The 14,270-nt window shown below is 43.7% G+C and overlaps 1 protein-coding gene across 3 annotated transcripts in view; it reads left to right on the top strand.

Moving 5' to 3' along the window:
• NOTCH3 (notch receptor 3) overlaps positions 1–13,833 on the top strand; it is a 97,959-nt gene extending 84,126 nt beyond the window's left edge. For 2 of the 3 annotated variants that reach the window (XM_070739633.1, XM_070739635.1), the window contains 9 exons: positions 495–815; positions 2,825–2,973; positions 6,813–7,029; positions 8,087–8,231; positions 8,475–8,637; positions 8,927–9,231; positions 9,551–9,698; positions 10,496–10,593; positions 11,144–13,833. In XM_070739633.1, the coding sequence (XP_070595734.1) occupies positions 495–815; positions 2,825–2,973; positions 6,813–7,029; positions 8,087–8,231; positions 8,475–8,637; positions 8,927–9,231; positions 9,551–9,698; positions 10,496–10,593; positions 11,144–12,391 (2,794 nt within the window). In that variant the 3' untranslated portion in view covers positions 12,392–13,833. The remainder of the gene's footprint in view (positions 1–494; positions 816–2,824; positions 2,974–6,812; positions 7,030–8,086; positions 8,232–8,474; positions 8,638–8,926; positions 9,232–9,550; positions 9,699–10,495; positions 10,594–11,143) is intronic. The other variant, XM_070739634.1, reaches the window with a different exon arrangement.
• The last annotated feature ends 437 nt before the right edge of the window (positions 13,834–14,270 follow it).

Genomic DNA, 14,270 nt, shown 5'->3' with positions numbered 1-14,270 from the left:
GGTACAAAGCGATGGAAGGGGCCAGCAGGGGACGCCACATTATTACGGTACCGCTATGAACAGCTTTGAATGGTACCGTATGTTTTTCCACCGTACCATATGTAAACTTGACTACGCCTTATTTTCGGGGGGTGCCTTATATTAGCAAATTCTGCAAAACCTCTGACATGCCTTTCTTTCGGGGTACGTCTTATTTTCGGGGAAACAGGGTAAGAGTATGGATTCTTCTGCTAGATTATCTGAACGGGACAGTGAGATTTTGTTGGGAACATGGATGTTGTATTATTCCTCCTCCTCGCTCTAGATATCTTTATTTTGGGGGAGGGCGAACCATCTCAATATAGGTAATCCTGATGACTCAATGGATTGATTTGTGTTTCATATGGAAGAATATTCCCTGCGACTCCTTTACGGTTCTTTGTCAACGAAGATTACATTTTGTGTTACGATAGGATTTGTTTTACATTTCCATCTCCTTTTTTTTCTCCCCCCAGCCCTATTTATGAGAAATACTGCTCAGACCACTATGCTGATGGGAATTGTGATCAAGGCTGTAATAACGAAGAGTGTGGCTGGGATGGGCTGGATTGTGCCCGGGAAGTGCCTGAGCATTTGGCCAAGGGTGTCCTAATCATCACTGTGCTGCTACACCCGGATGAACTGCTCCGCACCAGCACCATCTTCCTGCAGAAGCTGAGTGCCATTTTAAGGACTTCCTTGAGATTCCGTGTGGATGAAAATGGCAACTACATGATCAAACCTTACTATGGAAATGGACGACGACTACGCAGGGAACTGGGCCAAGAAATAATTGGGTGAGTTTTATCTAAGTGGGTAGAGAACAAGAAGAGTTTTAAGAATACGGTAAGTAAGCTTATTTTATTATGAACTACAGGTTACCCAAGCTTATCAGCTGCCTTGGTCAATGACGTTCAAAATTACGACAGTGCCCTCATTTGTGACCATCATAGTTTTTCTCAGTCATGTGATTGCCATTATAGTCAATATATACAGTGGGGAGAAAAGTATTTAGTCAGACACCAGTTGTGCAAGTTCTCCCACTTAAAAATATGTAATTGATGTAATTGACATCATAGGTAGATCTCATCTATGAGAGACAACATGAGAAAACACATCCATAAAATCACATTGTCTGACTGATTTTTAACGAATTTATTTGCAAATTATGGTGGAAAATAAGTATTTGGTCACCTACGAAGAAGCAATATTTCTGGCTCGAAAAGACCTGTAACTTCTTCTTTAAGCGGCTCCTCTGTCCTCCACTCATTACCTGTAGTAATGGCACCTGTTTGAACTTGTTATCAGTATAAAAGTCACCTGTTCACAACCTCAAACCATCACACTACAAACTCCACTATGGTGAAGATCAAAGAGCTGTTGAAGGACACGAGAAACAAAATTGTAGCCCTGCGCCAGGCTGGGAAGACTGAATCTGCAACAGGCAAGCAGCTTGGAATGAAGAAATCAACTCTGGGAGCAATAATTAGAAAATATACACACAAAATAATCTCCCTCAATCTGGAGCTCCACGGAAAATCTCATCCCGTGGGACCAAAATGATCACAAGAACGGTGAGGAAAAATATCAGAACCACACTGGGGAACCAAGTGAATGACCTGCAGAGAGCTGGGACCAACATAACAAAGGCTACCATCAGTAACACACTACGCTGCCAGGGACTCAGACCCTGCAGTGCCAGATGTGTCCCCCTGCTTAAGCCAATATATGTCCGGACCCTAGCCACGTTTCATCTTCAGTGCCCTTGCTGATGGAAGGAGGTTTGCAGTCAAAATCTCACGATACATGCCCCATTTATTCTTTCATGTACAAGGATCAGTCAACCTGGTTCCTTTGCAGAGAAACAGCCCCAAAGCATGATGTTGCCACCCCCAATCTTCAGAGTAGGTATGGAATAACTCCAAAGAGTAGGAGAGTGGGGAAAAAGAAAGTACAGTTGTGGTCACACAGTTTCCCACTTAGTATTGCTTTCCAACCTATCCCCTATAAAATCTGATGGTTCATAACTGTGCTTTATTTTGTAAACTACTGTACATTAAAACAAGGTTCTTAGAGAGTGCCAGATTCCCATTTGCTAAATGTGTGCTACCTGTCTACTATAACCCCTGTTTGTTAAGAGGCCCTAGATCTGCCCTTTAAGATCACTTGGAAGCTATCACTGGTCCAGAATATGGCCACAGAAAAGCAATTACAGGTATAACTCAGGTTTACCCTTGCAACATCTCTGATCTTCAAATTACCCCAATCACCCTGCCTTGTAGACGGCATTTCAAAATCCTGGATTTTATGTATAAAACCCTACATGCCTTGGGCCCCACATCCGTAGTACCACCTTTATCCAGTTGTCTCTGCCTTTCTGATAAAATCTGAAGGTTAATAACTCTGCTTCGTTTTTTAAAAAAAACCTACATTAAACAAGTTTCTTAAAAGAGTGCTAGATTCCCAGAAGCCAGTTGATGATAATTAAGCAGACAATAGCATAAAGAGATAAACCAAAGGGGATAAAGCCACTGTTATAAAAATGGTATGGCATGCCATTTTATAAAACTTAGGATATGTTTGAATTTTTAAAAACCTATTAATATAACTTAGAAGCAAGTTCATCCATAATGCACATTGGGGAATGGGCTGCACTAAAACCAAATGTGTGAAGTCAGGTCTGTTCTGTAGATTTAAAGCTGAATAGAGAGTAAAACAAAACACAGAGATAACTGGACTTTAGTCTTTCCCTGGAATTCTCCAGGATGCTAAAGGAGACCCCGCTAACGCTGATCTCTTTCTCTAGATCTGAGGTCACCCTTGAGATCGACAACCGCCTTTGCTACCAAGCTTCAGACAAATGCTTCCCTGATACAGAAACTGCAGCTGATTTCCTCGCTGCCCTGTCGGCAGTAGAGCGTCTAGAGTTTCCATATCCACTCAAAGCCGTGAAAGGTTAGGATTGGTTTTTTTTTCCCTTCCAGGGGTATGTGTTAGGACTCTGTCCATAACTGTTGGGTGGGCAATATATTGGCTGCAGGTGTTGCAGACTGCCACAAGAGGGAGCTAGTGTTTATTGCTTATTTCTCTGAGTCACCCTCTCTGTTTCTCTTTGTCTAAGCCAGCGTTTCCCAACCGGTGTGCCGCGAGACACCGTCAGGTGTGCCGCGGCGAGAGGCGGCGGAGGAGAGTGGGCGGACCGGGCGGGCAATGGGGCAGGGCGGAGAAGCCAGGGGCGCGTTTGGCCGGAGGCACCGTGGGGAGGCAGGGGCAGCCGCGGCTCCCTTTACTCCTACTGCCACACCACCCTGCCCCTGCTCCCCACGGTGCCTCCGGCCAAATGCGCCCCTGGCTTCTCCGTCCTGCCCCATTGCCTGCCCGATCCGCCCACTCTTCTCCGCCACCGCCTCCTGCCTTGGGGCGAGGAATCCGAGAGTCCGGGACTGTGTGGCTTTGCGCCATGAAGAGAAAACGGCCGACTTTTCCCTGCTGCCGTTTTCTCTTCATGGCGCAAAGCCACACAGTCCCGGACTCCTGGATCGCTCGTTTCTCCGGTCAGCAAAGCCATCTGCCCAGGAAAGCGCCGCGCTGGCCGGAGAAGCGAGCAATCCGGGAGTCCGGGACTGTGTGGCTTTCGGCCGGGCTAACGGGAGGCGGCGCGAGGCCGGGCGCTGGGGACGTCTGGGAGGGCGAGGAGGCTGATGGCTGCTGCGCACTCCACTCTCTCTCCGGCTCTCTCTCGCTCTTTCTTTTTCTCTCTGTTGCTGGCGTGGTGAACGAGAGAGAAAGAGAGAGAGAGAAAAAGGAGGAGAGAGAGAATGAGAGAAAGAAAGCAAGAGAAAGAGAGGGAAAGAAAGCAAGAGAGAGAGAGAAAGAAAGGGGGGAAGGAGGGAGAGGGAAAGACATAGAGGGAGGGAAGGAGGGAGAGAGAAAGAGAGCAAAAAAAAGAGGAAGAAAGAAAGAAAGAAAGAGGGATGGAGAGAAAGAAGGGAAGGAAGGAAGAGAGAGAAAGAGGGAGGGAGAAATAGAGTGAAATGGAGGAAGAGATATTTTTTTTGTCCAAACTTTTCTTTAGCCCCCCCGCCCCCCCCCTTCAGTGTTCCCCAGAATTTTGAAAACATGAATAATGTGCCGCGGCTCAAAAAAGGTTGGGAAACACTGGTCTAAGCTACTCACTGTTAATGGCTACTCACTAATGGTGAATAGCCATTAGGTTTGCTCTGCAATTCTCTGCATGCTCTGTAGTTACATATTATAGCCAAAATGTGTTTAGGCTTGATATCTTTGTTTAGTGTTTATGACAAAGACAACTGTACTTTATAATATTTGGATTGTTATTCTGACTATTATGTGTATGATTTTGGACTGTTTATTTGAATATGTTATTTCTCAAAGTCAACTTTAATTCGGGTGAGTATATCTGTGTGTGGCTGAGTAGTTATTCACAACTAATCTCAATCTAAACGTTTCTGTGTATGCACAACCTTGGTAAACCAAGAAGATACTCTGCTCACACATTAACATGGTTTATGGGCCCAGACAGATATTGAGAGTTAGTGTGAATATTCAGTTTCATATTCAGACAGCTAACTGGTGATTTACTGTTACGCTAATATTGGCACAAGAACAGTCAACTAGCTTATACCTCATAACCTGGTTAGATGGAATAAACAATGCTTCCTGATCTATGAAGTGCAGTTTATTTTTGGGTAAAGAAGGCTTATGGACTGTGGTTAATAAACCCACCTGATGTTACAGCCTGGGATCCAACAAATGATGAAGATAAAAAGAAAATAGCTGACTTTAACCGGGATAATGAAAAGGCTCTTAGTATTATTGGACTGACCCTAAGTGATTGACAGCTTATACATATTCATGGTGAAGATTCTGCTATCAAGTGTTGGAATATCTTAAAAGAGACTTTATGTTTGAGATAGTGTTGCTACGCACATACACCTTACATGTAAACTGTTCTGAGCATGTTTGTTAAAAGGTAGTGACATGTTAGCTCATTTGGACTTTATGAAGTAACATTACTAGAGCTACATGAAAAAGAACTGATTTTCTCAGAGTTGCATCAAGTTTATATTCTTTCTTCTTTGGATGACTCTTATGATGATTAGGTGTCTTCACTGGAAGTTTTAACTAGATATGAACTGACATTGACTGGCATAATTGGAAGATTGTTAGAAGAGTCTAGAAAACAACTGAGAGAGAACAACCACAGGAAGAGAAACTGTCTTCAGCTGCCTATATTGTTAGGAAATGTTATACTCGTGGGGGGCTAAGGGTCATATAGCAAGATTTTGTAAGAAAGAGAATGCTAGTAATATGCAAAGAGCTTATAATGATGTTAGTGTAGCTATTTCAACTATAAATAAAACTAAGCCATGATATCTAGATAATAGATAGTGGGGCATCTCAGTACTGTATATAACTAAAAGTAAAAATAAATTTGTGAATATGACTAAAGGTAACCAGCATGTATCATGCAGGGTGGAACTCTTATTAGGCAACAACATATTAGTTTATCCACTATGGAAGCAGAATTCTCAAGTGTGTCATTTATGTGTACAGAATTGGTATATTATAAACAATTGTTAAATGATATAGGAATTATTGTACATGAGCCATTTACAGTGTATGAAGACAATCAATCTGCCATTAGTATGGCTAATAGTTTAGCTATGAAAACATACTGATTTGAGATATTTGAATGTTATACAATGTGTTCAAAATAAAATGGTTAAGTTAGAATACTGCATGACTGAACAAAATATTGCAAACCATTTCACTAAAGCGCAAGGTTCAATTAAACACAAAGAATGTTGTGAAAACTATGGTTTGAAGATGTAAAAAGGGGAGAATGTTAGAACTCTGTCCATAACTGTTAGATTGGCAATATATTGGTTGACAATGTATTATGTTGCAGACTGCCACAGGAGGGAGCTAGAGTTCCTAAGCTTATTTCTCTGAGTCACCCTCTCTGTTTCTCTTTGTCTAAACTACTCACTGTTAATGGCTATTCGCTAATGGTGAATAGCCATTAGATTTGCTCTGCAATTCTCTGCAGGCTCTGTAGATATATATTACAATGGTACCTCTACCTAAGAACGCCTCTACTTGTGAACTTTTCTAGATAAGAAATGGGTGTTCAAGATTTTTTTTGCCTCTTCTCAAGAACCATTTTCCACTTACAAACCCGAGCCTCCAAATCTGTAACCGGAAAAGGCGGGGAGAAGCCTCCGTGGGGCCTCTCTGGGAATCTCCTGGGAGGAAACAGGGCCTCCACCCTCCCTGTGGTTTCCCCAATCGCAGACATTATTTGCTTTTACATTGATTCCTATGGGAAACATTGCTTCTTCTTACAAACTTTTCTACTTAAGAACCTGGTCATGGAAGGAATCAAGTTCGTAAGTAGAGGTATTACAGTACTGTATAGCCAAAATGTGTTTAGGCTTGATATCTTTGTTTGCTGTTTATGACAAAGACAACTGTCCTTTATAATGTTTGGATTGTTATTCTGATTATTATGTGTATGATTTTGGACTGTTTATCTGAATTTGTTATTTCTCAAAGTAAACTTTAAATCAAGTTATTGTATCTGTGCGTGGCTGAGTAGTTATTCACAACAAATCTCAATCTAAACGTTTCTGTGTGCTCACAACCTTGGTAAACAAAGCTGATACTCTGCTTATACATTAATAGTATGGAAAAGGCACTTCAGGAAAGCAACCTTGCTTGATTGTCCTCTTTTCAGCCAAGTTTATAACACACACCTATTGCTTCTTCAGGTACGAAAGATACAGTCGGTACCGACCCATTCAAGTTATTGCCCTTGGTGGTGGTAGCAGCTCTCATTCTCCTCGTGATCCTGGTTCTGGGTGTGCTGGTGGCCCGGCGTAAAAGAGAACACAGCACTCTCTGGTTCCCTGAAGGTTTCAGCCTGAAGAAAGAGAGTAGCAACAAGAACCGGCGTGAGCCTGTGGGTCAGGATGCCCTGGGCATGAAGTAAGAGGCCTTTATTCATTCAAGAGCTACCCAGGAACAATCTCAGATCTTTGTTTCAGAGGCTTGTTAAAGAAAAGGGGAAAAAAGCCTCAAGGGCATGTTAATGTCTTAACATTAAGTTACATATTTAATGTGGCAAAACCTGTTGTCCCCTTCCTGCTATGAAAACTATTAGGGAAGAAATTTTTATTTTCCTACAATAAGCCCAGAAATCCATTGGGCAAATGGAGAAGAATTCCATCCCTCTTCTATCAGAATACGTGCCTGCAGGAGATAATCTCACTGCTTGTGGCCATTGTATAAATTGTTTGTAGCTATAGCAGAGCTGAGTTCCTCCTGGTTTGGACCACTTCACCCGAACTGGTAGCAACCTGCTGGTGACCACACAATGATGTCATGGAATCGGTTTGGTCGGTGCCAGTCCATGGACACTGCTATCATTTTTTTGGGGGGGGGGGATTTTCCTCCTGGGTTTTTTTTTCTGCACATGTGTAGAAGCCAAGTTTCTGGTATTGTGCATGCGTCACCAGGACTTTTAAAAAAATAATAATAATTTTTTTCCGGCACTGCATATGCTCACATGCGCAAAGTGTTCCCACTGCCACGTGGTGCAGGAGGAAGCAAACCAACAGCGATGTTATTTATTTATTTATTTATTTATTTATTTATTTATTGGATTTGTATGCCGCCCCTCTCCGGAGACTCGGGGTGGCTAACAGCAACAGGTTAGTTAGAACCCACCCCTGAGCTATAGTATGTTGCCTCTGTTGTAAAGGATAGTTGGCTTTCTTTGATTTTACTCCTATGCTAGCCCTTTCTCAATTAATTAAATGTATTGGCTGCCCATCTCATATCCAATGACAACATTGAAAAACATTAAAATCATCCATCATAAAAAAAAACCCTAGATTAAAAATATTTAATGGATAAAATCATGGATACAAGATGGCAAACGTATGTGCCTGCAGGTGGATGTTTGGCATATAGCCAGAGGTACGATTCCATTGCCTGCTATGCCCTAGCCTCTCATCTCACTGCATACGTTTTCCTCTTTCAGGAATATTGGCAAAGGGGAGAGCCTGATACCAGACAGCTCGGAAGACTGGCTGGAAGCCGAATGCCCAGAGGCCAAGCGTCTTAAGGTATTGCCTGCTCACTGTGAGACTTTGGCTGACTTGAGAATGAGAACCGGAGCTGCAAAGGTATTCCAGCTCATATTCCGAACTATTCTATTGCCTCTTCCACTTTTCTTCCTTTTTCTGGTTTTCAAATCTGGGCAATGTTATATATGCACAGTTCTTTGCCAAGCTCCTGGTGGCCTAACTTGTTTGGTGTTTCTCATAAAGGACATTGTAATCAGTACATGCTATATATTATATAATGCAGAATCTGGCGGAAGTGTGACTCTGTGTGATAAATGTTGGTCGTGTGTTTTTCATTGCCAGGCGGAAGAGCCAGCCCTGGACTGCGAAGACCCAGTGGATTGCCGGCAATGGACACAGCACCACTTGGTGGCAGCAGATATTCGCATGCCTCCATCTATGGCCCTGACACCACCCCAGGGTGAATTTGACACTGACTGCATGGATGTCAACGTCCGTGGGCCAGGTAACACAGAACAGCTTGTTAGATGGATATTGTACTCATGCCTCCTGGTGGAGTTTTTCTAGACAACATTCAATCGGTCCAGGATTTCTCTCTTTAGGTCCTCTTCTTATTTTTAGCATATATTGTTCTCTAAAAAAACCCATTTTATTAATTTTATTGTAATTTCTTCGTATGAGTGTTGTGATTTATTGAGAGATGATTGGCATACAGGTTTCATAAATGATTATTAGATTAGTTCAATGAAGAACAAACTATGTTAAAGTCATATTTTATTGTGTTGTCCATTCAGATGGTTTTACTCCACTTATGTTGGCCTCCTTTTGCGGCGGTGGCATGGAGACTGATTTGGCTGAGGAAGAGGAAGCAGATGACTCCTCTGCCAACATCATCTCAGATCTCATCTGCCAGGGAGCAAACTTGAGTGCCCAAACAGACCGTACAGGGGAGACTGCGCTACATTTGGCTGCTAGGTATGCCCGGGCGGATGCTGCCAAACGCTTGCTCGATGCTGGTGCCGACACCAATGCTCAAGATAACACAGGACGTACCCCACTGCATGCTGCTGTGACTGCTGATGCCCAAGGAGTCTTCCAGGTGAGCCTTGTCCTGAAGATACAGTCACTCTGTGAATGAACCAATAGAGCCGTTCTACTTCTAGAAATGTAATTTTTCTGTTAACCTCCTATTAGCTCATATTAAGAGCACAAAAGCATAGTGTCTCTTGTTTTAATGTGAATTCAACTGCAAATGTTACAATCTAGTTCATGTGCCATCAGTCTCTTAACCCCTGAGATAACCCCTGGCTTTCCTAATAACCAAATAGCAGTTGACTTAAATATTGTAACGTAGACAATATTACTTTGCTACATTGAATGATACAATTTACTCTTCTTCCGCCCAACACTCCTGTTAGATCCTGATCCGGAATCGATCTACAGATTTAGATGCTCGAATGGGAGATGGCTCAACTGCGCTGATCCTGGCAGCAAGGTTAGCTGTTGAAGGCATGGTGGAAGAATTGATCGCCTGTCATGCTGATGTCAATGCCGTGGACGAATTGGGTATGTAATTTGCAAAATGAATTGGCTTGGGCTCAGCTTGGCTAGGTTAGGGACATGTCTCTTAGCTTTACTATATTCTATTGATTTCCACTACATTAGGTTCTTGGGTATCCACTTCATAATTCATTTACAAATTTGCCCCAGATTGATTTAGTAAAGATCATCATAATTCAATGTATATATATATATTTTCTCTCTCACATACACACTTTCTAACCTGACTACCACTCTCTTTCCTTAGCTTTTTTTTTAAAGCACATGTTGATGGAAGTTACTGCTGCAGAAGCTATGCAGACAGCTGTGAGAGGGAGAGACTGGAAGATGTGATAAAAATTAAAAGATTTTGGTTATGAAGATGACTTGTAGCTATTAATTAGGGAAAGGGCTTCATACATAAGGGTAAACGGAAGAACATTATGAACAATAGATTCTGCCAGTAGATATATCCTTCCAGTCTTCTATAAATAAATTTATTAATTTTCCCCCTCCAGCAAATAGTCCATAGTTCTTCAAGTTTTTAACTTAAGAATTTTCTTGGCTACAGATCTGAGGATTAGCTGGAATATTTTTCTGATACCCTCATATTAGCTCATATTGAGAGCACAAAACCACAGTCTCTCTTAATTTATACAAAGTTCAGTGTTAATGACAATATGGAAGATGACAATCTGGCACGATTGAAGAAAGCTAATTCCTTAAAATTTAGGAAAGGAGGTATTCTAGAAGGCTTTTAGAAAAATCTAAGAATCATTACCAAGTGACCAATATATTTATTCTCTTGATATCATTTCTACCAGGAAAATCAGCTCTGCACTGGGCAGCAGCTGTCAATAATGTAGAGGCTACAATTGCTCTTCTAAAGAACGGAGCCAACAAGGACATGCAGGACAGTAAGGTGAGTTCTCCAGTTGCCTTTAGAAAAAAATCACATTATACCTTTGCCATAACAGTCACCAAAGATGGAGCAGGAAAAGGTGCACTGCCATCTTTCCTAGTGAGAAGGCAGGGCTTAGGCTTTGGTATCGGGTGAATTGATGTCTGCCACCCCACCACCTCTTTTTTTCTCTCTCTCTCCCATTTTGGGCTGAAAAGTAATAATTTAAGTGTATACTTGTTGCATACTAAATGATACACTTGAAAATATTTTCCCATTTGAGCAGGTGATTTCCTTTAGAATGAGTTGTCTTGAATGTAAATGGGAGTATGGAGGAGAGAGTAATTTGAACAGTCACTCACTGCTATTAATTTAAATTAATAGCCGCCCTGAGTCCCATTGGGGTTTGGCAGCATAGAAGTCAAATCAATAAATAATCAATAAATAATAAATCAGCTGTTTCTACACTGCCTTCAAGGACTGTTGGCTATTCATAGTAGGGAATTCTGGTACTCTGAGAATGTCAAACTGTTTGTCGAATGTGGTCATGACTTTGCCTTCTCTGCAACAGGAGGAAACACCACTGTTTCTAGCAGCTCGGGAGGGCAGTTACGAGGCAGCGAAAATTCTGCTGGATCACTTTGCCAACCGTGAGATCACTGACCACATGGATCGACTGCCGCGCGATGTGGCTCAGGAACGCTTGCACCATGATATCGTCCGGCTTTTGGATGACTACAACACCGTGCGCAGCCCACAGGGAGTCCTGCCTGCTGGCCACTCTCTCTCCCCTCTCATGTGCCCTCCCAATAGCTTCTTACCTAGCCTGAAGCCCACTCCACAGGGCAAGAAGAGCCGTCGGCCCAGCACAAAGAATATGACAGCAGGAAGCAGTGCCAGTCTGGCGCGGGAGAGCAAAGAGGCCAAGGCGCGTGCCAAGAAGCTCAACTTGGAGTGTCAAGGCTCTCTCCTGGAGAGCTCTGTCACCCTGTCTCCAGTCGACTCGTTGGACTCTCCCTATGTGCCTAACCCTGCCTCCCCTGGGGTCTTCCACACCGCCAATGCCTCGCTGTCGGTGCCCTCTACCCCCATGGTCCACGGCATGATGGACCCGCCCTTTGCTGTCAGCTTGGCACGCCTTAGCGACCTCGGGGATGGCACTCTGCTTTCCATGAACCGCCTCTCTGTGCCGCCTGGTCGCATGGGGCTCAGCCTGGGCATGGTGAGCCCCGTGGCCATGCCTTTTGAGTGGCGCGCCCGTGTTCCCACTTCTCAGTGCCAGCCCATCATAGGGGTAGTCCACCCTGCGGCTTCCCATCCCAACCTGCACCAGTCTGGCCAAGCGTTCCCACCGGGATTGCTTCTGCCTAGTCACATGGCCATGGGGCACAGCTCTCAGGGCTTGCCCAACCCAGTTCCGGCCCAGGCTAAGGAAGCTCCCCAGCCAATGCCTCCGCCACCGGCTGCTGTGCGCAGTAACCAACCCGTCTCACCCCAAGAGGGCCAGGGTCAGGTGGCACCCCCACGCGGAGTGCCCCCGCCATACCTGAAGCCACCAGGGGTAGAGGATTATCCAACTCCACCGTCACAGCACAGTTATACGCAGGGGCAGGACGCGACACCCAAGCACTTCCTTCACCCTCCCAGTGAGCACCCCTATCTGACTCCTTCACCAGAGTCCCCGGAGCAGTGGAGTAGTCCCTCGCCACATTCCTTGTCTGACTGGTCTGAATCCACACCCAGCCCCACTGTAATAGGGCCAAGCCACACCCAGCTCCCTTCGGCCGAGACCTCCGCCAAAATGCAGGTGTTCGCATGAGGCGCTTGTTTGTGAAACACATCCCAGAGGCCTAGGTCCCTTTGTGGCCCCCATTGGGGCCTGTGCCAGCCTTGGGGGTTCTCCTTCCCCCGTAATTGTGTTTTTATAAGAAAAAAAACTAAAGTGTAAAAAGTTTTTTTTTTTTTTAAAAAAAAGAAATGCCTGATCGAGGAGAGGAAAGGATGGCCTCACCATTCCCACACTGCCATGGAACTCTAGGCCGGCCCTTTCTTCCCCTCCCATGTTGTCTCATCAACTAGGTTTTGGGGAACTTTATTATTATTATTTTTTACAAGAGATCTTTTTGTATAAACCTTGCATTTAACTCTAAGCTTTTTTTTGTTTCTGTTTTTACAATGTATTCGGTATCAGAGCCTGTTGCGTGCCATTCTTCTCCCTCCGGGTCTAGGGCTATGAGGAAGGGAGAGAATTCTCTCCCTTGTTCTTCCTTGGAATGGTTTTGTCTCTTGGGCTGAGCAGCCGCCTCCCCTCCCACCGTGTTGGGAGGGGACTCTGCTCACGGTATTTGTGTACTGGGTACGCAGCATTAGCTCACTGGCACTGCCGTCTAGAGGATCGAATCACAATCTTGCCTCTGTCACACAGGAAACTAAGCTCCACCGCCACAGCCCCATCCTCAAACTCAGCACTTCATCCCATTCCAGGTTAATTTATTCATCTTAAATTCTGCTGCACTCCCCATCTTCCAGCCCCCCTCCACCCCCCAAGTTGCTTCTCCTAATGCTAGCAATAGTCCTGGTGACTTTCTAGTTTTCCAGAGTACTTTGAGCCACTCTGTGTTTTTATATCGGACCCTCTTTTGTCGCCCCTGGATCTTACTTAACTCTGCCTTTGACCAATCTTATGTTTTCATCGATAATGTATGTTTTGTCCCTGTGGTACTACAGAATCTTGAGGCAATCCCAGATACGAGGGCTTCACTTTGGCATAAAAGGTACTAAGTTAGTATTAAATGCTTTTCTTTCTCATGAAGACTTGGCCCAGCAGTCCGCTATCTATTTCGCTTTGTATACCCTACCTCCTTTACCCTGTACATTCCAGTTATTCCTGGCTGTAAATATGGCTGGTGGGAGCAGTGGCAGACAGGATCTTATTCCCCTGGGTGACCACTGCTTCCTGCTTCCTTATCCCTTTCCATGCTATGTAGCATAATGGGGAAATGGCTCTGCCAGTTGCCCCCCCACCCTCTCCTGCCACCATAGGACCATTTCTAGCTCATTTTAAAACTTTTTTTTAAAAAAAATCCAGTGTAAAACAAGTAGCTTTAAAGCAGCTGGGTGCTCTCTGTACAGAACGGCTTAAGCCGTGGCATAATAAACATAGCTAATAAGGAAACTGCCTTCCCTTCCCTTATTTTTCATTGTTTATTTAGACTGTGTAACAATACATTAAAGAATGTACAAATGTTCCACTAACAAAAACATTGCCTTGTTTTCTTTCCATCCGAGTCAATTCAGAATACTAACAACTTGTTCTTCCACTACAAACAAGACTCCCCTATAGTTATGATCTGACTGATTCAATGTGAACATAAACATTTGGACAAAAACCATAAAAAAGAATATGCCAACTCTTGAGTCAATATTTCATTGTGGGAGTTTTCAAAGAGTGAGACACTTAGACAGCTTGCATAGTTTAAATTAGAATGTTTTGAACCTTCCCAACAGAGATATTTTTGACATTCATTTTCTCTTACTGAAATATAGTATCTATTATGCCTTGCATTTGGCTTCCAATGTGTGTATGTGGAGGGCTGTGGTTAGACATGTTTGGGTGGTGGTGATTATATATATTGCTGCTGTGGAGAATACCAGGGCTTCATCTCTATATTGTGCAGAACTAAAACAAATAGTATGGG

Source organism: Erythrolamprus reginae, chromosome 2 (genome assembly GCF_031021105.1).
Source record: "Erythrolamprus reginae isolate rEryReg1 chromosome 2, rEryReg1.hap1, whole genome shotgun sequence".
In the NCBI taxonomy this organism is placed as follows: domain Eukaryota; kingdom Metazoa; phylum Chordata; class Lepidosauria; order Squamata; family Dipsadidae; genus Erythrolamprus; species Erythrolamprus reginae.
Note: the sequence above shows the minus strand (reverse complement) of the source record. Positions and strands in the feature narration are given on the sequence as shown.